We start from the raw sequence: 26,792 nt of genomic DNA, 5'->3' as shown, positions 1-26,792 counted from the left end.
TGGGGAACCTAACCTGAGACGTTAGGGCAATGCAAATGAGCAAAATCCTCACTTTTCATAGGAGAAAGTCAGCAAATAAGGAGAAAGTCAGCAAATATCTAAAGGCGATAAGATCAAGGTATAAAGGTGTAAGCATAATGTCTAGAGTTAACACTTAGAACCACTAGAAGAATTAAAAATAGAAATGCTGGAAAAAAAAATTGTCCTTTAAAAATCCCTGGGGATTGATTAGGTGGGAGGCTTGCTTTTCCTGTTAAGGTTTTCTGAACTACCTAATTTCATATCACAGGCAAAGAGTACTTTGACTCAAATCTAATTTTAACATAAAAAAAGGAACTTTAGAAGCAACTAATTATGGAGAGGCAGTGGAGTGAGGTCAAGAAGTAATGTTTGCATACAGAGGATGTGGTCTGGAATTTGAACTCTTTGTGTCTGACTAATCTGGGTTAGGTCACTTCTTGAGAGCCCTAGTTTTCTCATCTGATAAGTGGGAATAATAATGATCTTGAAATAAAAACTACTCAAGATTATCATGAGGTGTGAATAAAATAATGAAAGTGAAAATGCTTCGTAAAGCCATAAAAGACCCTATGATACAGGGCAATGAAATACCTGTGACTAGCCATGTACAAGAGAACACAAAAGAGCAGTTAATTCTGACAGTGGATGAAAGACCTCATGAAGGTTGATCTCTTGAAATTGGCCTGAAGAATAAAAGAGGATTTTGAGGGGTGCCTGGGTGGCTCAGTTGGCTAAGCATTAGACTCCTGATTTCAGCTCAGGTCATGATCTCACAGTTCACTAGATGGAGCTCTGTGGGTCAGGCTCTGTGCTGACATCATGGAGTCTGTCTGGGATTCTCTCTCTGTCAAAATAAATAAATAACATTAAAAAAAAAGAAGATTTTGTTAGGTAGAGAAGGAGCAGTGAGGAGCAGGGGGATTTTATTTTATTTTTAAAGAAATCTTCAATTCTTTTTATCAGGCTAAACCATGGACATAATTAAAAGGCAACAATTCAGAAGGGTTTATAATCTCCATCAACTCCTTCAAGTCTTTGTTCAAATGTTACACTTTTAAAAGATTTTTCATGTTATTTATTTATTTTGGGAGAAAGAGAGAGAAAGAGAGAGAGCATGAGTAGGGGAGGAGCAAAGAGAAACAGGTTCACTGTCAGTGTAGAGCCCGATGTGGGGTTCCATCTCACAAACTGTGAGACCACAACCCAAGCCTAAATCACGAGCCGGTCACTCAGTGGACTGAGCCACCCAGGACCCCCCCAAGTGTTAAATTTTTCAAAGAGCCCTTTCCTGACCATGTTATTTAAAACTGTAAACTTGGCCTTACTCTTCATCTCTCTTACCCTATTTTATTCTTTCCTCATAGCACTTATCCACTTGTAACATATTAAAACTTAATTATTCTGTCTGCAAGGTTTTGTTTTGTTTTTTTTTTTTTTTTTTTAGTAATCTATACATCCAATGTGGGCTCAAACTCATGACCCTGAGATCAATATTTGCATGCTCCTTGGATTGAGCCAGCCAGGTGTCCCCTGTATGTAATTTTTGTTTGTTTCTTCCTTCTCACAGGAATCTGAGCTTTAGTAGGACAGGAATTTTGATATGTTCTTTATCTCTCCCAAAAGTGCCTAAATGGTGCTTCATGCATTGCAGGGATTCAATGAATATTTATTGAATAGATCAAAAACATAAAACAATTTTGCTTGCTCCATTGCTCCCCAAATCCTATCATACTCCTCAAAGACATCTGCTTTTAAGATATAAATAAATAAATAAATAAATAAATAAATAAAGCAGCCTGTTATTTTGGAAAATTTCAAACATACATACATACATACATACAAGCAGAGAGAATGGTACAGTGAACCCCATGACTCCAGCTTCCACAATTATCAATGTTTGGCCAGTCTTATTTCTCTATTCTGCTATATTTTGGGGGGTATGGGGGATTGGCACTGGAGTATTTTAAAAGCAAAGCCAAGGTATCATGTTATTTTATGTAGAAATACTTCATGATGCTTCTAACTACAAAGGTATTTTAAAATGTAACCTCTATGCCATTTTTATACCTAAAAATATTATTGATTTTTTTATACCATCATCTTATACCCAGTTCATAATCAAAAGTTTCTTAATTGTTTCAAAATCATTCTAATAAGGATCTCAAATGTGAGCTCCACGTTGAATTTGATTGTTTTGTCTCCTAAATTTCATTTATTCTGTAGCTCATTTCTTCCCCCATGCCATCGATTTGTTAGAGAATCTAGGTCAGTCATCTTGCAGAATGTCCCATATTCTGGATTTGATTGATTGCTTCCTTGTGGTGTCCTTTACCTTGGTCTCTGGAGGTAACTACTTTTAGTGGTTTCTGTTTTTAGTTCTTTTCGTGATTACCTTGATGTCTCAGAATGAGCATTTCTTGATTTAGATATCATGATGTGTGCAAATTTAGCTCGCTTGCCCTGCCTCTCTCCGCCGCTGCCTCTCTTCTTCCGACATAATTTTGTCACGAATCTTGGTTTCTTTCACCTCTTTAATTTCCGACAACATTCTTGAACCTCTATCTACCATTCCATCAACTAGAAGACCATCTCTCATTAAGGATGTTCTTGCTTGGATGGTACCCTTCACCTGTTCTTCTTCCCTTTTACTTCCCAAACTCTGTTGGCAGCAAGTCTAGTTTTTTGGTTTTTTAAAAAAAATTTTTATGTTTACTTATTTTTGAGAGAGATAGAGCATAAGAAGAGGATGAGCAGAGAGAGAGGGAGACAAAGAATTTGAAGCAGGCTCCAAGCTCTGAGCTGCCAGCACAGGGCCTGATGCGGGGCTCAAACCCATAGAGTGCAGGATCATGACCTGAGTCAAAGTCGGACACTTAACTGACTGAGTCACCCAGGTGCCCTGGCAGCAAATCTAGCTTTAAATTTTTTGGGTGGCTAACACATTCTTTTCTGTAATCACAATTTTGTCTTCTGTGATTTGTCTATGAGTTTATTCTAAAATTGTAAAAAACAAATGCCCATTTACATTACTGTGTCTTCTCAGGTTTAATTCACTGCAGAGCCAAAATATACCTTTTGATTTCCTCTTTATATGGTCAATGTTAGAACCAGTGTACCAAAGAATGTCCTGCAGTGTCACATTAAAATAGATTTTCCTTTTTTACACTCCACCAATTGCACAAAATCATGCCACATTTTAATTTGTGTTATATTTGGTGTGCATGCCAAGAATGATATTTGAAACTGTGGTTTGGATTGATCATTCCATCATCAGACTATTTGTAAGGGACAACAATATATATTTGTAAGGGACAACAATACAGGAAAGTACCTAGTTTTTTTCCAAATAAATAAACAAACAAATAAATAATCCCTTGTGAATGAGAAATGGGTATGGAACAGTCAACTCAAACCACATAATGTAATGTCAAGAATACCGTGCCAGGAAGTTTGGACTTTGTAGGTCCTAGGAGGCTCTTGAAAGTTTTCAAAGAATGCAAGCTACTTGGGTTTAAGCCTTCTTGGAAGCAAGTGTCCAAAGAAGGCAACCCCCTCAAGGGCAAGGGAATTTCAAAGTACCACTGGTCACTTTAATAGCATTCCCCATATCAGAGAGCTTTGTGGTGAGAGGGCCTCACAGGACATCCAAAGAACTCACAAGTGACTCCATGAGAGGGTCAGCATTTGAACCTCTGAAGCCTATCTTGAATTCTTGATAAGAAGCCCTGATCAGCATCATCATTCTCTAAGACTGTGTAAGAATTGTTTATTTAAATTTAAAAACTGATAGATATTTGAGTAGATTCCAATTCCAATTTTTTACTGTAACAACTTGCAGTGACAATTGTTTTATTTATATCTTTGACTCCCTGCCCAATTTTTTCCTTGGGAGAAATTTATAATTGCATAACTGCTGGGTAATGCATGTGTAATTCTTTCTTTCTTTTTAAATTATGCTCCTTACTTCTTTTTTTTTTAATTTTTTTTAACGTTTATTTATTTTTGAGACAGAGAGAGACAAAGCATGAACGGGGGAGGGGTAGAGAGAGAGGGAGACACAGAATCCGAAGCAGGCTCCAGGCTCTGAGCCATCAGCCCAGAGCCCGATGCGGGGCTCGAACCTACGGACTGCGAGATCGTGACCTGAGTTGAAGTCGGACGCTCAACCGACTGAGCCACCCAGACGCCCCTATGCTCCTTACTTCTTATAGCAGTTTTAGGACAACAGAAGAATTAAACAGAGGGGTGCCTGGGTGGGTCAATCAGTTAATTGTCCGACTCTGGATTTTGGCTCAGGTCGTGATCTCATGGTTGGTGAGTTTGAGCCCCACATCAGGCTTGTGCTGACAGCTCGAGCCTGGAGCCTGCTTAGGATTCTGTGTGTGTGTGTGTGTGTGTGTGTGTGTATGTGTGTGTGTGTGTGTGTGTGTGTGTGTCTTTCCCTTCCCTGCTCTCGCTCTCTCTCTCTCAAATATAAGTAAATATTAGAAAAACTTAAAGGTTGCCATAGACGAGTATACTGTAAGCCACAATGCCTGTCTAGTACATGGTAGGAATTCAATCAGCTTTAACTTTCAGCTTTAACTTTTCAGCTTGAATTTTCTTGTAAGTTTTGTTTTTCCTGTAACATCCATATCTAATAGTCAAGATACTTTCATATTTAAGTGATATGTTGAGTAAAGAGCACCCAAAACACTTACTGCTTATCATTTAGGGGTTTAGCATGCTCCTAAAATTATTTTAGAAGTGTGACACTGAAATGAGAGAACTTAGCTGGTATTAACATTCCTGAAAGACTGAATAGCATATCCACATGACCTGCCTTGCCTTGGACAGATGGTAGGTGGCAGCAACACACCAGAAATCATAGTTCACTTAAACAATTTGGGCTCTGAAAGGGTTCTTTTAAATTTATTATTTCACTAATTTTCTTTCAAAATAAGCAAGTAGACAATCAAAATAAATAAGTATGCTGCAACTAATTTATAGAATATAATATAGGTTGCCTTTGTGCTATTATATCTCAATAGCAAGTTATATTTCAACACTCCAGGCTTAGTTTTATTACCATTCCTGGCTTGTTTCTTCTTATAATTTTTGTTTCTTCTCTTTGTAAGCACTAAAAATTTTAATGCTGCTTTATTGACAGGAGGGGGGTGGCATATTTGAACTTACATTATGCTTAAACTTTGATCTACTCCTATTGTGAAGATTTTGTCCCCAGGCATTGCATTGGTCATGGTTCAATTACAGAAAAAATAATTCATTATAGACAGTTTAAACAGAAATGGATTTAATATTGAGATTAAATGGCTTATGGAGTTGCTGAGGGGCCTAAAGAAAGAGTCTCTGGGCCAGTCGTTCTCACCCTTAGCTTTGTACCCCAAGCATCTGGATTGCTTTTGAGAATATAGATTCTGGAATCCACTGCAGACATACTGAATCAAAACCTTTGGACATGTGTATGTGTATAATTAGTAAGCTCCCCTGGAGATTCTAATGTGCAGACAGGATTGAAAACCACTTTGAGGCTGACATTTCAGGATTGACTCTCACTGCAGCACTGGGCCACCAAGGGAGTTACTAAGTAGATTCTTCTGCAGTCAGGAAATGTGCTGAATTGAGAAGCTGCTGGCTTTAGAACTATCTCCCCTGCCACTATCAGGAAGCTGGTACAGTCAGGAAACTGCCACATCCAGGGAACTGAGACTCTGGAACCTGCCACACTTGCTATGATATTAACTAGTGAAATGAATGTCCTGCTCCCTGCTTGCCTCCTGGTGTCCAAGAAGCTGCAGTTATGTGACGATGCCACAGAAAAACTAAAATTCCTCTATGATTGTGCTCATCACAGAACCAGCAGCAGATGGCCTCTGTCTCTCATTCATGCCCTTGCTCCGCATCTAGCATTGTACTTCTGATGGTTGATCCTCTAGCATGTAAGGAATCCCAATTCCAAGAATGTCTATGGGATGGATGTAACTTTAAACTTTCCAGCTCTACAAAACAGGAAAGCAAGCTAGAAAGATTGGAATGGATGTTGTATACCAACTCAGTTATCCACCAAGGCATCATGAAACAGATTTGTTTTATTTTTTTCAATATTTTTTTTCAAGTTTATTTATTTATTTTGAGAGAGTGAGACTGGTGGGGGGCGGGGAGCAGAGAGAGAATCGCAAGCAGGCTCTGCACTGTCAGTGCAGAGCAGGGTGAGGGGCCCGAACCCATGAACCTTGAGACCATGACCTGAGCCAAAACCAAGAGTTGGACGCTTAACCAACTGAGTCACCCAGGCACCCAAAATAGGCATGTTTTATTTATTTATTAAAAAAAATTTTTTTTAATGTTTTTATTTATTTTTGAAGGAGAGACAGACAGACAGACAGACAGAGCATGAGCAGAGGAGGAGTAGAGAGAGAGGGAGACACAGAATCAGAAGCAGGCTCTAGGTTGTAAGCTGTCAGCACAGAGCCTGATGCAGGGCTCGAACCCACAAACTGTGAGATCATGACCTGAGCCGAAGCCAGACACTCAATCAACTGAGCCACCCAGGCGTCCCATTAGATATGTTTTAAAGACAGGAGAACCCTTGATGTCACTAGCCCAGATCTGAGGGTAAATGTGATTTTATACCTTTCAGGCAATAAGCGCACATGCATGCATGTGTGTATGTGTATGTGTGTGCACACTAAGGAGGAATTAGAAAGAATGTCCCCAGATAGGCTCCTTGCTTTCATAGGAAAAGCAAATCTGAGACTGGCTGAAGTCTGTGGTTGAGAAGTATTAGGAAGGGAAGGGCCTGGGCTGCCTACTTTTTTTCTGAGCTAGTGTTCGTCCGCTTTTTCCCCTTCCTGATCTTGGTGCTATAGCTAAGACTCAGAGCCTGGGCACACTCTGTACATAAACTGGCTTTGCCATTTGTTGCCTCTGTAATGTGTCCAAGCAGCAGTAGTGGTGATTAGTTTTTTCTTTATCTAATCTTAACTGTATCCTTTCTTTAGTCAAGACATACAGATGCATATTTCCTGTTTTCTAAAGCACTTGGTGCTAAGCATAATGGTATTTTTCCATACTGTTTCTTCACATCTCAAACTTTCTCATGCATTTTATATATTTTCTTCTGGAAATGAACTATGTTTCTGTAACACATTCTTTTCATTAGTTGAGGTATTATTATATTTAATTATCTGTTTGTGCTTCTTTATACTGGTTAAGACCAGCTTTAGTGCTTTGAGGTCAACTGTTCAGTTCTATCTTAGCTTGACTTAGGAATTTACGAAAAATTTAAATCATGTACCGATTTATTGAAACTAGGGGCCCCTGAGTGGCTCAGTCGGTTGAGCTGACTGTTTTTGGCTCTTGGTTTTGGCTCAGGTCATGATCTCACAGTTCGTGGGCTTGGGATTCTCTCTCTCCTCTCTATCTGCGCCCCCCAACCCCCCAGCTCACATATGCACACATGCTCTCCCTCAAAATAAATCAATAAACATTAAAAAAATTAAACTAATGATTTTGTTATTCACTACAGTGAGAAATTATTTTCAAATGTTATTATGAAAATATATAACAGGATATTAAAATGGACTTTTGAAAAGTAAATTTTTAATTTTAGAACAGTTTTAGATTTATAAAACTATTACTAAAATGGTACAGAGAGTTCTCCTATACCCTATACCCAGTTTCTCTTATTATTAATATCTTACATTAAAATGGTACATTTGTCACAGTTAATGACCCAATTATTGATACCTTACTGTTTCACCAAAGTCCACACTTTATTCAGATGTCCTCAGTTTTTACCGAAAATTTTTTCTGTTCCAGAATTCCATCCTTAATACACATTACCTTTAACCATCATGTCTCCTTAGGCTCCTCTTGGTCATTTCTCAGGATTTCACTGTTTTTCATAACTTTGACAGTTTTGAAGATTATTGATCACATATTTTGTAGAATGAGAGGGACTTTTTAAAAATTTTATATTTTATTTTAAAACTTTACCTAAGAATTTCAAACACACACAAAATTAGAGAACAGTATAATGAATCCCCATATACCCATGACTTACTTGCAATTACCATCACCAATTTACTAAGTTTATTCTCTCTAAACTGTCCTACCCCCAATCCTGGAGGATTTGAAAGCAAGTCCCAAATATCATTTCATAACACCCTAAAAGATTTCAGTATACACCTCTAATTGGTAAGGCCTTTAAAAAATACACCACAATGTCATGATTATATATAACAAAGATAATCCTATAATATTTAATAGTCAACCTGTGTTTGGTCTCAAAAATGTCTTGTTGAACTTTCAAAATCACGATCCTAACAGGGTTTACATATTGAATTCTGTTGATTTGGAAAATGGGACTTTTGTCTCAGTTTTAGCTGAGACCTGAGACTGAAAACAAAGCACTAGTTATACCCACATTTCAAGATGAGGTACTGGACTACCATGTCATGTAAAAGGGGTATTGAAAACTGGCTTTAAGAGCCTTAGCCCAACACCCACCTCGGGCTCGAGACAGGATTTCTTCCAGGAAAGTTATTGGAGAGCTGTGGCTTTCTCTCTTCTCCCAGGTCCCACCAAGGGAGAGAAAAAACAGGTGTTTTCCCTTCACTACCTGGTGAAAGGGGTCTTTAAAGGGGTCTTTAAAAGAACCCCTTCTTTTGAGAGCTTGGCATTTACTCGTTGGAGCTAGAAGGGACTGGCATTTGACCCATGACTGCAGAAAGTAAAGAGGAAAGGCTGTGGCTGGAAATACTTGAATGATGCCTCCAAGAGAGCAGACAGAGGTGGTCACATTCAGAGCAAACTGCACCTTCTATCAGTGGTAGGACAGGGGTATGAGTCCCCACAATTAGATGTAATGGAAAGGAGGAATCTGGTCCTGTGTTTATTTTAAAAGGGATCCCAGCCCACATAGCCTTCTTGTTGGGGGCTAGTCTAAGCAGAAAGGGGTTGGAGGTGTAGTATTCAATACAGAAGTTGGAATGGGGATGTGTGCCCCTAGGCAAAGTATAGACATCATTTACCAAGACAGCAAAGGTCAGGAATTCCTGGTGGGGAAAAGCTCTGAATCCCCCCAGAAAGATTCCTTCAAAAGAACTAATCAGCTTTGAATATCTACCAATCCTGGAGAGCCCACACTGAATTCCAAAAGTACAAGTTCTTTCCAATTCTCATCTAGGCAGAGAGAAACTAAGGCAAGGGGAGGAATCAACCATGCCTAGCCTAACAGTACCAAGCTAGGAGAGGGAAATGACTTTAATGGTAAATGTACTTCTGAGCTTTGAATATCAAATTGGACTGTGATAAAGAAAAATTGGTTCAAACCTGGGACAGAATTTCCTTCTGAGAAGAAATATGCTTTCCTGATAAAATGCTTAAGAAATTTTCTGATAAATTATGAGATTACAGCCTCTTCTGGGAAACTAGCTACTTCTTCATGTGACTAACAGTCTGGTGTCTAATGATCTTGAATCCAGTTTAGTACTAATTATCTAACCATTTCTTTGTCTGTAAAGTATTCCTTCCATGAGGGAATCACGGAATTGGTTTGTTCAGGCCTCTTCAACTGTGGAAGTTAATAGTTTATATTTTGTTCACTCTTTCTCTTTTAACATAATGATTACAAAACTATTTCAGTGGTAGAAATATGTTGATAGATTAAGTAATTTTGGTTGTGCCTGAAATTAATTATACCTTAATATCAAATTTCTGAGAAATCACTCTAGGAATAACTTTCAACTGACCCTTCATGGTGATGATACAGAGATTTATAGATGAGACCTACTCAGTTCAAACATCATTTGGGTACAGAGACTATATTGTCTGTCCCTATTTTATAAGTTCTGTGGCCTGGTCATTAAAAAAAATTTTTTTTTAATGTTTAGTTTTGAAATAGAGAGAGAGAGAGCAAGCAGGAGAGGGGCAGAGAAAGAGGGACACATGGAATTCAAAGCAGGCTCCAGACTCTGAGATGTCAGCACAGAGCCTGATGCGAGGCTCGATCTCACAAACCTTGAAATCATGACCTAGGTTTTAATTTCAATCAGTAACACAAAGCCTAGTTACCTCAAGTCTATTGCTCAGGTTCCAAAATGAAAACTTTTCTTCTAATTGAGTCATTTATTGTATGTGAAGCACCTGCTTACATTTGTTTGTGTCAGAAATCAAACAGTCATACACTCATGTAGTGTTGGTAGTGGTATATTTAAATTGGTGCAGCCCTTTGGAAAACCACTTGGCAATATGTATCAAGAAAATTACATATTTAAACAGTTTGGGTATTCAAACTTCTAAATAATTTAAAAATATGGGAAGAAAGCTATGTCCATGAATATTTCCTTCACAATATTTTTTATGGTAATGACAAATTAGAAGCAATCTGAGTGTGTAATAGGGACTTAGGTAAATTTATGGTTATACCCATTTAACAGAGTATCATGAAACTAGTAAAATATTCATTGGAAAGACTATAATATCGAAAAAGAAAAAATAAAGGTTGAATTTGTATTATGACTTTACTTAGAATATATGTATAAGAGAACCCACAAATGATAAAGATTGTGTTAGGGTTATAGATTATTTTTTCCTACTGAAAAAAATTTCTCTATGCAAAGATGTTTCTATTATTTAAAATTAGCTTAATTATTAGTGATATTTGCTTAAAATTTTTACAGTCTTAGTATCACATATTATTGGCAATCCATGCTGAAAAAATGTCTGTTTGCTAATGTTCTGTAGTTGGCGGACACAGTAAATTTTTTAGCTAAGCAAATGTCAATTGTTGCTATAGCATTCTAAAATTACAATAAAGCTACATAATAATTGGCAGGGGCACTCTTGGGTAAATGTGGGGGAAAGTCCAAGATTAAGAAAAAGAAAATGTCAAGCTTATCAGTGACAGGATTAGTGGTAGTGACAGGATCTCAACCCAATTTGAGTTTTACTTCTTAGAAGGCACTGTGCTAGTGAAGAAGACACTAATAATTAGGATGAAATCTGGTAAGCACTTGCACAGGCAACTAAAAGGAATAGGGGGAGATTTGGGAATTAGAGGAAGTAGTCTAAATAAAGTAGATCCAAGAGCAAAGATTTACAAAACATTTTTTTTTTTTTAGTTAAATTATTTATTTTGAGAGAGAGACATAATGAGCAGGGGAGGGGCAGAGAGAGAGGGAGACAGGCTTGGCATGTCAGCATGGAGCCCTATGTAGGTCTCGAACTCAACGAACTGTGAAATCATGACCTGAGCTGAAACCCAGGGTCCCATGTTCAATTGACTGAACCACTCAGGTGCCCCTAAAGATTTTTTTTTAAAGGTCAAGGTATGTTCAGAGAGCAGAATAATTCAAAGTGCCTTGACAGTAGGTTACCTATAAACTACAGAATAATTTATGAATGGGGATAAGCAGGTAATAAGAGGTTAGTGAAGGCTGAAGGCCTTCAGTTTTGTTTACATTGCAATGTAGAAACTCTATAGAGACATCATTGAAAAGAATGGTGTAGGATCTATGTAGATTCTAGAGTGGGCATGGAATAAACACGGGGAAGAGAGGTAGACATAATCGTCAGGTCTCTGTAATAAGCCAGGGTCTTCATTACATAAAATTACCTGGATTAGCACTTCCAGAATACTGGAATTTTACTTTAAAATGTTTTAACCAAATTCTAACCAACTTTTAGAAGATTTTTGGTGTTCTCTACTAGAATTGGCACATAATATTGAATCATATTGTAGAAGATTATTTTAACTCTGTGGCCAGATGCAGAGAAATATGTAAAGGTATTGAAGCCAACAAATTATGTTGAGAAATGCAAATTCTCACAAGTAAAAAAATTTGGAATTCTAGAAGGCAGCAGATTATCAATAGCTGTATCCAGATTCTTCGCAGTGGTGGGTTGCTTTAAATTAAGACTTCATAACAGCTCACCATAAAGTGCATTCTCTAAGTACAAACTGCCTTAACCTTGTAGGCAATTGGGATGTCGCTCAACAATAAGACCATAAAAAAAGCTATGAGTGAACGGCAGGCAAGAAGATTTCCCCCCCACTCTCCGTTTCCACCAGCATAAAAGAAGTTAGATTTTTCAAGTTTCTTATCCCAGAAAATACCACAATCCACTTGAATATGGATTCAGGTCCCAAACCTTTCTGACTCAACAGAAGAGATGAAAATGTGCACACATTACCTTAAGAATTGGCTCAAAATCGCCAAATAGACTTGGCAGTCGCCCAAACATTTAATAAGAATTAACTCAATAACCAAGTGCCCTCAATCAACAAGCTGGCAGATATTTCATTTCAAAAGCAATCACGTTTGGTTACCAAACTATTGACATCTGGGCACAGCATCCGGCTTTTATTTACCAACACTGAGAAACGAGCCCGGAGGTTAATTAAATCGCAGGGAACATGGAACCGGCGGGGAAGCCAGTCAGGTTCCATAAGGCAGGGGAGGGCAAAGAGGGAGGCCTCGCGGCCAGGGACCGAACGGTCTTCCCGTCCAGCGTCCTTAGCTGCCCCCGATCCCAGTACCCGCAGTCTCATTTGCCACCTTCCGACGCGTGACCCCGGCGCGCTCGCGTCCCGGGCTGGTGACAGGCGCGGGGTACGCCGAGAGGTCCCATGTGCCCCCTCCCTTTCCTGGCCGCCGCAGTCGCCGCGTCCCGAACCCCACTCCGGCTCCTCGGCAGAGGACTCGCCGCCATGTCTGCCGCCAGGCGACTCAAATCCGTGGACTACGAGGTGTTCGGGAGAGTGCAGGGTAGGGGACGGCCCCCACCTCCCCGCGACAGTGGGAGATCAAAGAGGTGTTCTGGGCAGAAGGGGAGAAAGCTAAGAAAAGTGCCTCCCATCTTAAGGACGCCCCCGCCTCCCTCCCCGCTGTGGCCGGGACTTCCGCTCGGCCATGACACAGCAGCCGCGGATGGGACTGCATCCAAGCGCGCATGCGCCGAAGACCTGGGGTGGGAGAGGAGAGGGAGAGCAGAGAACGCTGTGGGTGTGAGGAGGGGTCGAGGGGGGGTAGAAAGGGGACTGCTGGGCTTTCCGAGCCCGCGGAGTGAGGTGGTGCGGGGTTGGGGGGCGGGCGGGGTGGGAAAGAATAAAGTTGGGTAGGAAATGAAGAGAGGGCATTTGAACTAGTGGTCTTCGTTTCAAGTCACTGAAATTGGGCTTGAATTTCAGAAGGGACACTTGATGTTTGAGGGTTCGCTTTGCCAGATTACCCTTTCTCCCCCTTCTGTGTAGCTCTTAACAGAATTCAGTTATCTAGTTTTTGTTTCATCAAACATTTAGTTGCAAAGGATGTAATATTTGGCTGATTTTTACTATTTTTAGTTCAAAATTAAAATGTTAAGTCACTCAGGAATTTATCCAATGGAATATAAATAAGTTAGTGATTTAGTAATTGCCATCATTTAAAGTTTTTTTTAGCGTTGGAAAATTTTACATCATACCTTTTCCTCTTTGAGTTTGATTTCCATTCCACTTCCCCCACAGAATTTTATCCCATTGTTATGTTTGAGAGTTTGTTATTGATCACCCTATCAAGCTTTTTTGCAATATGTATGTACAGTATGTATGTGTATATATGCACATATACATTTAAATATATTTTCTTAATTTCCTATGATCATAAAGCTTTATAATTTTTTTTCTTCTGGCTTGAGTTGCTATTATGATTACTAATAGAATACAGTTCATGTAAATAATAAAACTATACTTAAAAACATGATAAATGTTATTCAATTTAAAAGGAAAATCTGTACTGGAGACTTATTTCTTAAGGAGAAAGCTGGAGGTGTTTATGGAAACTTGATTAAAGAAACTGTACTCTATTTTGGTACTCTAGAGGTTTTTATGCTTTGGGGTGATGCACAGAATGAGATTAAGGGATTTCCTTTCAGAGATGTTTGTGCAAAGGGCTGTAGGAAAGGAGAACCACCCCAGAGCACAGGTGCTTTCTCAGACAGGCCAACACGAGGAAAGAATACATGTGGATGTTGAAGATCTGGAAACTGATTTTCTTAAAATTATCCAAGGCCTTGTACCTATAGTAGGTCTTTGTGTATGCCCAGGGGTCTGGTATTCTGGGTTGGAAACTGCCAGAATAAGTCATTTGAAACACAGGACATAAAATATGAAAGTATTTTATGACAAAATATTTGGTCATTTGGACAGAAATGGCACTAATTAAGGAGTGTGTGTGTGTGCATGTGTGTGTGTGTGTGTGCACATGCGCAGGTGTGACATTTATAGGGTATGTTCCATGTGCTGAGTATCTTACTATTGTTAACTTAATCCTTATCACAGTTTTGTGAGAAATATGTCTTATTCCCGTTTGCACAGTGAGAAAACAGATACAGAGAGGTTCACTAACTTAGACAAATCCTGAGTTGATAAATGGGATTTGATCCTGCATTTCTCAAATTCTAAAACCTGCATGTTTCCATTATGCAGTGTTTTGTGTTAATGCATAATGTATTTCTCTTGATTTTAACAATATAATTGTACTTTTGTGTATGTGGTGGTTATGTGGTATATAATGATCAATTGTATATGGCATGTAAAGATCAACTACACATGAAGAGTGGGGTTTAAAAAATCATCTCTAGGGTTAACTCCTATAGTTTGTGGTATGTTAAATGGAAGAGTACATGCATACTATTGGTTTATCAAAGCATAGTATATGTGACAAATTCAGAGTCAGATATTTGCACACATATACACTGACATTTGCTGGAACCTAGGATGTGCCAAGTTCTGTACTCAATATTTTACATATATTATCTCATTTAATCCTGAACCCTGTGACCTCAACATTTTCCTCATGTATCAGGTAGAAAAATTGAGGCATAGAGAAGTAACTTTCCCAGGTTACAGAGCAAATTAAGTGGTGGTGATAGGATTTGTACCTTGACATTCTGATACCCAAGCCCATGTTCTTAATCGCTATAACTCATTGATTCTCCTTTCAATACCTTTTCCACCTTTATTTTGCCTCTTCCTAACTTATGCACCAAACACATACATATATATATACTGATACAGGACATTTAGACTCAGCCATTTGGACCAGTCTGGATGACCCTGAGGACATTTTTATGGCTTATGACCCTGAGGACTTTTGGCTCCAAGGAAGTTTGACCTGGTCCATAAACAGTCAGATCTTTGACTCTGTCTCTGTTGCTTGCTGACACTGCCACTATTTCTTTATATTAGTCTATATCTTTGTCTCACAAAACCCACAGTTTTCTTACAGATTATGTAAGAAATAAATACAAGCCATTAGCCTTTTGTCTAAGTCATAATGCTTATATAGAAATTATTGATAATAATAAAAACAAAATTTAATTTTAATATAAAATGGATAATAATTAGAGGAAACATTTTATTATTTTTTTAAATGTTTATTTATTTTTGAGAGAGAGAGAGAGAGACAGAGTGTGGGCAGGGGAGGGGCAGAGTGAGAGGGAGACACAGAATCTGAGGCAGGCTCCAGGCTCTGAGCTGTCAGCACAGAGCCCGACACGAAGCTTGAACTCACAGACTGCAAGATCATGACCTGAGCTGAAGTCGGACACTTAACCAACTGAGCCACCCAGGTGCCCCTAAAGGAAACATTTTAAGATTAAATTTTAATTTAAAAGTATGGAATAATAAAATCTTAGTGAAAGCTGACTTGCTGGAAATAATAGCTATAAAAATAAATTTACAATGGAAGAAGCAATGATTGGGAACATTTTATATGGACACAATTTAGATTGATAAATAAAATTGTCAGTAAAATACTTAAATGGAAAATATTCCCAATGAAGATGGTTTCAATGATATCAAAATGAATATGGAAAATATGGAAAATGATTTAATTATCCTGTCCTGATGGAAAATTGATCAATGAATTAAACTGGCTTAATGGAGTTTATGGACAGAAAATATTTTCCAATGAAAATCAAGGTTTGTTATATGCCTGTTCAGAATGTTTGAATTTAAGGAGCACCTGGGTGGCTCAGTTGTTTAAGTGTCCAACTCTTGATTTCGGCTCAGGTCATGATCTTGTGGTTGATGGGTTTGAGCCGTGCATCGGGCTCTATGCTGTCAGTGCCTGTAATTCTCTCTCTCTCTCCCTCTCTCCCTCTCTCTCTCTCTCTCTCTCCCTCTCTCTCTGCTCCTCCCCCACACTATCTCTCTCTCAAAATAAATAAACAATAAAAAAAGTTTGAATTTAACTTGGTGACAAAAGGCACTCAAAACATTCTAGAGGTCAAAGGTGTTCTGCCTTATTCTCAAATACAGCAAAATTTACAAACATCATATTCTAAGAATTAGTTTATAACTTGGTTGTTTGAAATTCAGGAAAATACACTCATAGAGATATTATTACCAATAGTGGATTCACTTCTCAGGTGGATCTGCAAAGTCTACATATAGAGCCTTTGGGTGCTGTTGCTTTCCATTGCTGCTTCTCTTCCTCTACCTTTTTTAAAAATAAATCTTTTGTTTTAGAATAGTTTGAAATTTATAGATAAGTTAGAAGATACTATAGGGATTCAGTTACTTCCTTTGTTCCTTCCTTCCTTTCTAAAATGTTTATTTATTATTTATTTATTTTATTAATTTTTAAATTTTTAAAATTTTAATTTTAAATTTATTGTTATTTTTTATTTTTAATTTACATCCAAGTTAGTTAGCATATAGTGCAATAATGATTTCAGGAGTAGATTCCAGTGATCCATCCCCTATGTATAATGGCCAGTGCTCATCCCAGCAAATGTCCTCCCTAATGCCCCTTACCCATTTAACCCATCTCTCCACCCACAAGCCTTACAGCAACCATCAGTTTGTTCTCTGTATTTAAGAGTCTCTTATGTTTTGTCGCCCTCCCTGTTTTTATATTATTTTTGCTTCTTGTCCCTTAGGTTCATCTGTTTTGTATCTTAAATTCCACATATGAGTGAAGTCATAATATTTGTCTTTCTCTGACTAATTTCACTTAGCATAATACCCTCTAGTTCCATCCATGCAGTTGCAAATGACAAGTTTTCATTCTTTTTGATTGCTGAGTAATATTCCTCTGTGTGTGTGTGTGTATGTGTGTGTGAGCATGCGCATATGTAAATATGTATATATATGTGTGTGCACGCACACACACACACATCCCACATCTTCTTTATCCATTCATCTTTTGATGGACATTTGGGCTCTTTACATACTATTGTCAATAGCACTGCTATCAACATTTGAAACGGCACACCTGTATTCCTTGGATAAATACCTAGTAGTGCAATTCCTGGGTGTAGGGTAGTTCTATTTTTAGTTTTTTGAGGAACCTCCATACTGTTTTTCAGAGTGGCTGCACCAGCTTGCATTCCCAACAATGCAAAAGAGATCCTCTTTCTCACATCCTCGCCAACATCTGTTCTTGCCTGAGTTGTTAATGTTAGCTGTTCTGACAGGTGTGCGATGGTGTCTCATTGTGGTTTTGATTTGTATTTGCCTGCCGATGAGTGATATTGAGCATTTTTTTCATGTGTCACTTGGCCATCTGGATGTCTTCTTTGGAGAAGTGTCTATTCATGTCTTTTGCCCATTTCTTCACTGGATTATTTGTTTTTTGGGTGTTGAGTTTGATAAATTCTTTATAGATTTTGGATACTAACCCTTTATCTGATATGTCAGATAAGTCAGAAGATTGATTGTCTTCTCCCATTGCGTTGGTTGCCTTTTAGTTTTGCTGATTGTTTCCTTCACTGTGCAGAAGCTTTGTATTTTGATGAGGTCCCAATAGTTCATTTTTGCTTTTGTTTCCCTTGCCTCTGGAGATTTGTTGAGTAAGAAGTTGCTGCAGCTGAGGTCAAAGAGGTTTTTGTCTGCTTTCTTCTCTAGGATTTTGGGCTTCCTGTCTTACATTGAGGTCTTTCATCCATTTTGAGTTTATTTTTGTGTATGGTGTAAGAAAGTGATTCAGGTTTACTTTTCTGCATGTTGCTGTCCAGTTTTCCCAGCACCACTTACTGAAGAGACTATCTTTATTCCATTGGATATTCTTTCCTGCTTTGTCAAAGATTAGTTGGCCATATATTTGTGGGTCCTTTTCTGGGTTCTCTATTCTGTTCTATTGATCTGAGTGTCTGTTTTTGTGCCAGTACCATACTGTCTTGATGATTACAGCTTTGTATTACATCTTGAAGTTCAGGATTTTGATGCCTCCAGCTTGTATTTCTTTCTCAAGGTTCTTGGGTGTTCATGGTGTTTTCTGGTTCCATACAAATTTTAGGATTGTTTGTTCTAGCTCTCTGAAGAATGCTGGTATTATTTTGTTAGGGATTGCATTGAATATGTAGATTGCTTTGGGTAGTATTATTTTAATAATATTTGTCCTTCCAATCCATGAGCATGGAATGTTTTTCCATTTTTTTAATGTCTTCTTCAATTTCTTTCATAAACTTTCCATAGTTTTCAGTGTATAGATTTTTCACCTCTTTGGATAGGTTTATTCTTAGGTATTTTATGATTTTTGGTGCAGTGGTAAATGGGATCAATTCCTTGATTTCTCTTTCTGTTGCTTCATTATTGGTGTATAGGAATGCAACCTATTTCTGTACATTGATTTTATATCCTATGACTTTGGTGAATTCATGAATCAGTTCGAGCAGTTTTTTGGTGGAATTTTAGGGTTTTCCATATAGAGTTTCATGTCATCTGTGAAGAGTGAAAGTTTGACTTCCTCCTTGCCAATTTGGATGCCTTTTATTTCTTGTGTTATCTGATTTTTGAGGCTAGGACTTCCAACACTATGTTGAATAACAATGGCGACAGTGGACATCCCTGTCGTGTTCCTGACCTTAGGGGGAAAGCTTTCAGTTTTCCCCATTGAGGATGATATTAGTAGTGGGTCTTTCATATATGGCTTTTATCATCTTGAGTTATGATCCTTCTATCACTACTTTCTTGAGGGTTTTTATCAAGAAAGATGCTATATTTTGTCAAATGCTTTCTCTGCATCTATTGAGAGGATCATATGGTTCTTGTCCTTTCTTTTATTGATGTGTTGTATCACATTATTGTTTTGTGGATATTGAACCAGCCCTGCATCCCAGGTATAAATCCCACTTGGTCATGGTGAGTAATTCTTTTAATGTCTAATTGGATCCAGTTGGCTAGTATCTTGTTGAGGATTTTTGCATCCGTGTTCATCAGGAAAATTGGTATATAGTTCTGCTTTGTAGTGGGGTCTTTGTCTGGTCTTGGAATCAAGGTAATGCTGGCTTATGAAGCTGGCTTATGAATGAGTTTGGAAGTTTTCCTTCCATTTCTGTTTTTTGGAACAGCTTCAAAAGAATAGGTGTTAACTTTTCTTTAAATGTTTGGTAGAATTTCCCTGGAAAGCCATCTGGCCCTGGACTCTTATTTTTTGGGAGATATTTGGTTATTAATTTGATTTATTTACTGGTTATGGGTCTGTTCAAATTTTCTATTTCTTCTTGTTTAAGTTTTGGTAGTGTATATGTTTCTAGGAATTTGTCCATTTCTTCCAGATTGCCCAATTTATTGGTGTATAATTGCTTACAATATTCTCATATTATTGGTTGTATTTCTGCTGTGTTGGTTATGATCTCTCTTTCATTATTTATTTATTAAACAAATTATTTTAATGTTTATTTACTTTTGAGAGAATGAGAGAGACAGAGGTGTGAGTGGGTGAGGGGCAGAGAGAGGGAGACACAGAATTGGAAGTAGGCTCCAAGCCGTCAGCATAGAGCCTGACGTGGGGCTTGAACTCACAGACTATGAGATCATGACCTGAACTGAAGTCGGATGCTTAACTGACTGAGCCACCCAGGTGCCCCTCCTGTTTCATTCTTGATTTTATTTATTTGGGTCCTTTCCTTTTTCTTTTTGATCAAACTAGCTAAGTTATCAATTTTGTTAATTTTTTCAAAGAACCAGCTCCTGGTTTCATTGATCCATTCTACTGTTTTTATTTTGGTGTCGATAGCATTGATTTTTGTTTTATTCTTTATTATTTCCCATCTTTTGATGGTTTTGGGTCTTATTTGCTGTTCTTTTTCCAGCTCTTTAAGATGTAAGATTAGGTTGTGTATCTGATACCTTTCTTCCTTCTTTAGGAAAGCTTGGATTGCTGTATACTTCCCTCTTTTGGCCACCTTTGCTGTGTTCCTGAGGTTTTGGGCTGTGGTGTTATCATTTTCATTGGCTTCCTGTTACTTTTTTTTTTTTTTTAATTTTTCTTAACGTTTATTTATTTTTGAGACAGAGAGAGACAGAGCATGAACAGGGGAGGGGCAGAGAGAGAGACACAGAATCTGAAACAGGCTCCAGGCTCTGAGCAGTCAGCACAGAGCCTGACGCGGGGCTCGAACTCACGGACCGCGAGATCATGACCTGAGCCAAAGTCGGCCGCTTAACCGACCGAGCCACCCAGGCGCCCCTTCCTTGTACTTTTTAATTTTCTCTTTATCTTCTTGGTTAGCCCATTCATTCTTTAGCAGAATGTTCTTTAGTCTTCAAGTATTTGTTGTCTTTCCAAATTTTTTTTGTGTGGTTGATTTCAAGTTTCATAGTGTTGTAGTCTGAAAATATGCATGGTATGATCTTGATCTTTTTGTGCTTGTTGAGGGCTGATTTGTGCCCCAATATGTGATCTATTCTGGAGAATGTTCCTTGTGCACTCAAGATGAATGTGTATTCTGCTTTAGGGTGAAATGTCCTGAATATATCTGTTAAGTTCATCTGGTACAGTGTGTAATTCAAAGCCATTGTTTCCTTGTTGATTTTCTGTTTAGATGATCTGTCCATTACTGTAAGTGGGGTGTTGAAGTCCCCTACTATTATGGTATTATCATCAAAAAGTTTCTGTATGTTTGTGATTAGTTGGGTTCTTCCATGTTGGGGGCGTAAATGTTTACAACTATTAGATCTTGGTGGATAGACCCCTTAATTATGATATGATGACCTTCTTCCTCTCTTGTTACAGTCTTTATTTTAAAATCTAGATTGTCTGATATAAGTATGGCTACTTCAGGTTTCTTTTGGTGGCCATTAGCATCATAGATGGTTCTCCATCTCCTTACTTTCAATCTGCATGTATCTGTAGGTGTAAAATGGGTCTCTTGTAAACAGCATATAGATGGATCTTGTTTTCTTATCTATTCTGTTACCCTGTGTCTTTTGATTGGAGTGTTTAGTCCATTGATGTTTAAAGTGAGTACTGAAAGATATGAATTTATTGCCATGATGTTCCCTGTAGAGTTGGAGTTTCTGGTGGTGGTCTCTGGTCCTTTCTAGTGTTTGTTGCTTTTGGTCTTTTTTTTCCCCATCTTTTCTCCCCTCAGAGGTCCCTCCTTAAAATGCTTGCAGGGCTGGTTTAGTGGTCACGAACTCCTTTAGTTTTTGTTTGTCTGGGAAACTCTTTGTCTCTCCTTCTATTTTGCACGATAGCCTTGCTGGATAAAGAATTCTTGGCTGCATATTTTTCTGATTCAGCACATTGGATATATCCTGCCACTCCCTTCTGGCCTGCCAAGTTTCTGTGGATAGGTTTGCTTCAAACTTGATCTGTCTTTCCTTGTAGGTTAAGGACTTTTTTTTTCCCTTGCTGCTTTCATGATTCTTTCCTTGACTGAGTATTTTGTGAATTTGACTATGATATGCCTTTTTGATGGTTGGTTTTTTGTTGAATCTAATGGGAGTTCTTTGTGCTTCCTGGATTTTGATGTTCACGTCTTTCCCCAGGTTAGGAAAGTTTTCCACTATGACTTGTTCACATAAACTTTCTACTCCTTTTTCTCTCTTCCTCTTCTGGGACCCTTATAATTAGGATGTTATTCCTTTTTAATGAGTCACTGAGTTCTCTAATTCTTATATCATGCTTTTTTGCCTTACTTTCCCTCTTTTTTTCTGCTTCATTATTCTCCATAAGTTTGTTTTCTCTATCACGGATTCGCTGCTCTCCTTCATCCATCCTTGCCACCATGGCATCCATTCAAGATTGCATCTCAGTGATAGCATTTTTAATTTCATCCTGACTAGATTTTATTTCTTTTATCTCCACAGAAAGGGATTCTATGCTTTTCTTTCAACCCCAGCTATTATTATTTTAAAAATTTTTTTTAATGTTTATTTATTTATTTATTTTTGAGAGAGAGAGAGAGAGAGAGAGAGAGAGTGTGTGTGTGTGTGTGTGTGTGTGTGTGAGCAGGGGAGGGGCAGAGAGAGAGGGAGATACAGAATCTGAAACAGACTCCAGGCTCTAAGCTGTCAGCATAGAGCCCGATGTGGGGCTCAAACTCAAGAACCGTGAGATCATGACCTGAGCCAAAGTCAGATGCTTAACCGACTGAGCCACCCAGATGCCCCCCTTCTGCCCCCCAGCTATTATTCTTATTACCGTGATTCTAAATTCTGGTTCAGACATTTTGCTTGTATCTGTGTTGATTAAGTCCCTGGCTGTCACTTCTTCCTGTTCTTTCTTTTGGGTGAATTCCTTTGTTTCTTCATTTTGAAGGAAGAGAAAGAATTAATAAAAGAAAAAAAATAAAAATTAAAAAACTAAAAACAGCACACAAAAAAATCAAATACTGGATGCTAGATTTTAGGTGTGTTTTGGTCTGGTTGTTGAAAGAAGCTTCATAGGAAAAATGGGAAAGAAAAGAAAAGGAAAAAAAAGGAAAACATTTGAAAATAAAAGAAATGAATACAACAATATAGAATAAAATGAAGTGATGAAAGTAAAATAGAATTTAAAAAATTTACAAAGAAGTAAAAAATATAGTAGAAAAAATTAAAAATCCTTTTTATAAAAACAAAATAAAAATAAAATTTTTCTCTTTATTCAAGAATAAGAAAAGAAAAAAACTGAATAGATGAACGAGCAAACAGAATGAAATATGATTGAAATTATACCCAGTTTCCCCTAGAAGTCAAGCTATGAAGCCGTTTATAGTCTGTAAACTAAGCAGGTGGAGAGACTTGTGGTGTTCCTCTAGAGTGCAGTTGGCCAAGTTATATAGGGCTTGGTATAATGGCTCCATCCCCCACTAGATGGCACTGCTTAGTTTACTGGGGTGGATCATTGTGGCCCATGTAGGCATGCATACGCATGCACAGGAGGGGTGAAAATGGTGTCACCCAGCTACTCAGTCTCTAGTATCAGAACTCTGTGCTCTCAGGGGCTGGCAATCAAGCACCCTTCCTTTGTCTCCAGCTTCTGTCCACTCCCTGCTTCTACATTGTCCTTTACCAAGCCATCAGCCTGCCAGGTGGTACCTCCCTCCAAAGTTTTACCTCAGATGGGGCTGTGTTTCCCAACTCCTCACTTCTGAGGGCACTGCACCTTTGACCTTCTCAGACCCCCTGGGGAAGGGTCTTGCTGAGCAATGGCTGTGTCCCAGCCTGCACTCTGGTACATTTGTGAGACCATGCTGCTATAGATGCTCAGAGACTGAAGCTGGGTGCCAGTGTGCCCCAGAAAAAGTTCACATGATCGTGCAGCAGCAGCATTTTCAGGGATTATGGTAAATCACAACACACATCTGGCACCAGGCTTCACCCTTAATGTCCTTGTTCCAACACCAGTGAACATGGCTGTTCTCCAGGGTCCACTGGGAACTTTGCCTGTGGGGAGGCCCCACAGCCTCTACCAAATGTTCTCCCAGTGGAGGAACTGCCTCTCCCCTTGTGCCCTGAGGACTCTGAGGACCTCACTGTCTGCTCCTGGGGATTCGCCCTTCCCACTGGAGCTCCACCAGGTAGTGAGCTGCAGAGTTTCAGACTCTGTGCTCCCCTGTTTATAGAGTCTTAAAGGCATTTAAACCCTCTTTTTCCTTTCTCCCTTTCTTGTTCAGTCTCTTGCTGTTGTTTCCACTCTTTCTCTTTCTCTCCAGCTGCTTTGAGAGGGAATGCTTTTCCTGTACTCTCCCACTGTCTCTGTCCTCTTTCTGCAAGCAAAAACAGCTCCCTACCCTCTGTGGCTTCTCTCTCCCCCAGTTCACCTCTTCACACCACATATCTGCCAAGTTCTGTGGTTCTAGTTGTACAGATTGTTGTGTGAATCCTCAAATCAGTTTTCTAGGTGTGAAAGATGGTTTAGTTTTGATCTAGCTGCATTTCAGGGACAAGAGAGGCCAAAAAAAAGCTTCCATGCTGCTCTGCCATCTTGGCCCCTCAAATGTTTGTTTGTTTATAGCTGCATTTCAGGGACAAGAGAGGCCAAAAAAAAGCTTCCATGCTGCTCTGCCATCTTGGCCCCTCAAATGTTTGTTTGTTTATTTATTTATTTTTAATTTTTTTAAAATGTTTATTTATTTTTGAGACAGAGAGAGACAGAGCATGAACGGGGGAGGGTCAGAGAGAGAGGAAGACACAGAATCCGAAGCAGGCTCCAGGCTCTGAGCTGTCAGCACAGAGACTGATGTGGGGCCTGAACCCACAGACCACGAGGTCATTACCTGAGCTGAAGTCGGATGCCCAACTGACTGAGCCACCCAGGTGCCCCTGTTTATTTATTTTTGAGAGAGAGAGAGAGAGAGAGAGAGAGAGAGAGACTGCACAAGGAAGGGCAGAGAGAGGGAGACAGAGGATCCAAAGCAGGCTTGATGCTGACAGCAGCGAGCATGATGTGGCCTCAAACTCACGAATTGTGAGATCATGTCCTGAGCGAAAGTTGGGCACTTAACAACTGAGTCACCTAGGTGCTCCTCAGTTTCTTTAATTAACATCTTATATTAGTATGGTACATTTGTCACAACTGGTGAACCAATATTGGTACATCATTATTAACTAAAGCCTATATTTTCTTCAGATTTTTAAAGTTTTACCTAACGTCTTCTTTCTGTTCCAGGATTCATTCAGGATATCATTTTACATTTAGTTATCTTGTCTCCATAGATTTCTTTAAGCTTTGACAGTTTCATAGACTTGCCTTGTTTTCAGTGATTTTGGCAGTCTTGAGGTGTACTTTGGGGTTAGGTACTTTGTAGGGAGCTCCCCAGTACAATGTGTCTGGTATTTTTCTCATAATAAGACTGGGGTTATGGATGAGTGGAAGACCAGAGGTCAAGTGCCATTTTCATCACACCATATCAAGGGTGCCTACTATTTATGTATGTATCTCAGCCTCCATCACCTGGCTGAGATAAGTGTTTGTCAGGTTTCTCCACTGTTAAGCTACTTTTCCCTGCTCCCTTCCCATCCTCTACTTTTTAATCTCCATGTCTCAAGAAGCTCTTTTTTTTTTTTTTTTTGCCACCAATTTCTGTTGCAGTGGGAGCTATGGAAGCAGAGATGGGGAGCAGGGGACTGTTTTTAGAGCATTTGTAACTATGGCATGGTTTAAAATGTTGCTATAAATCTTTAATTACAGTTATATCTGAAACTGTAACATAATCTGAAAACTTGGGAGGGAAATTGATTAAGCTGTGTATAGAGGCTTTACCAGCTCTTTGGTGAACACTAATGACAGTCGTAGAAATGGATTGTGGCAATCTGTTGGTTTACCTGTGCTTTAGAAGTTCAACAGTTTATTTTTGACAATATTAACGCAGATTTAGAATAGGAGTAGCTTATATAACTACAGAAATACGTAATTTTCTTTAAGATTGCTTAACATAAAAATTGGAATGGGTTATTACATAGTTTTGCCAGACACCACATGATTTGGATGTACACATTTTTCCTTATGTAGACAGGAAGAAGTTGTGTCCTAGAGGTTGAAAATTTGAGTCCCTAAAGCCAAGAAACATAAATATGGTTAACTCTAATTCCCTTGCTCATCTTTCTTCCTATAGCATTTCATTTATAGTCCCGTTCTACTTCTTGTTTTTACTTCTCTTTAATCCATTCTGCTTCCAACTACACTTATTTGTGTACACATATCTGTGCCTCTCACTAATCAAAAAGGATAGTATTTTCAAGGTCAAGCTGGTGGCTTGTTTTTATAGCCCCTATGGCTGTGCTTATGGCCAGGACTTCAAAAGTGTCTTCAATTAAATTGAAGTGCTTGGGGATAGTTGGCCTGCAGAAGAAACAGTAGTGTGACAGCTATTTCAACAATGTGAAAGATGCCATGGTGTGTGGCTCCAGGGGACAAACCCTGGATGGAAGGTGAAAGGTTAAAGGAAGGTCTTTCTGAAAAATAAAGATGTTTAACATCAGTAAGGGCTGCTTTGTAAGGTAGTGACTGGATGACTTCCTGCATTTAAAATTGACACATGCAGTCATATCCCAGGATGAAGGGGTACGTTACAATATGAAAATTTGATTTTACATGAAAGGATGCTGATGCTTAAAATTCATCATGGTTTCTTTAAATAGCAGTGTGTCTTTGTGAATTTAAAGTAAGATTCACTTTGCAAATATTAACCTCAGAGTTTCTCACTGACACATCTTTCCACCGTCATCACAGCCAATCGAGCCTCGACTCAGCAGCATATTGTGTTTGGAGTCTTTCATAACCGAAGGGGCTGATGTCTGTCCCAGTTTCCAGAGCAGTGTGTCTGAAACAAAACAAAACAAAACAAAACAAAACAAAACAAAACAACAACAAAAAAATGCTGCATGTGTCATATCAGCTTCCCTTCTCTTTAACAAGTGAGGTGGAAGGGGTGCAGAGAGGCCATGGGAGCCCATAGAAGCATCTCTTCCAACACAGGCCCTGTCCCAAGAGTGCTGTGTTCCAGCTAGTGCTGTAAAACTGCAGAAAATCTATCTCCGCATTGGCTTTTTCTTTCTTTATGGACCT

The 26,792-nt window shown here is 38.8% G+C and overlaps 1 protein-coding gene across 3 annotated transcripts in view; it reads left to right on the top strand.

The window, feature by feature from the left end:
• The window catches only part of ACYP2 (acylphosphatase 2), a 278,925-nt gene that overhangs the window by 89,838 nt on the left and 162,295 nt on the right, over nt 1-26,792 (top strand). The window contains exon 1 of one of the 3 annotated variants that reach the window (XM_060606014.3): nt 12,551-12,794. The exons of the other annotated variants lie outside the window; for them this stretch is intronic. Coding sequence (XP_060461997.1) covers nt 12,656-12,794 — 139 coding nt within the window. The 5' untranslated portion in view covers nt 12,551-12,655. Of the gene's footprint in view, nt 1-12,550; nt 12,795-26,792 lie in introns of those variants that run through there. 3 annotated transcript variants of the gene reach the window in all.

The sequence above is a fragment of the Panthera onca genome, chromosome A3 (genome assembly GCF_046562875.1).
Source record: "Panthera onca isolate mPanOnc1 chromosome A3, mPanOnc1 haplotype 2, whole genome shotgun sequence".
Taxonomy (NCBI): domain Eukaryota; kingdom Metazoa; phylum Chordata; class Mammalia; order Carnivora; family Felidae; genus Panthera; species Panthera onca.
Note: the sequence above shows the minus strand (reverse complement) of the source record. Positions and strands in the feature narration are given on the sequence as shown.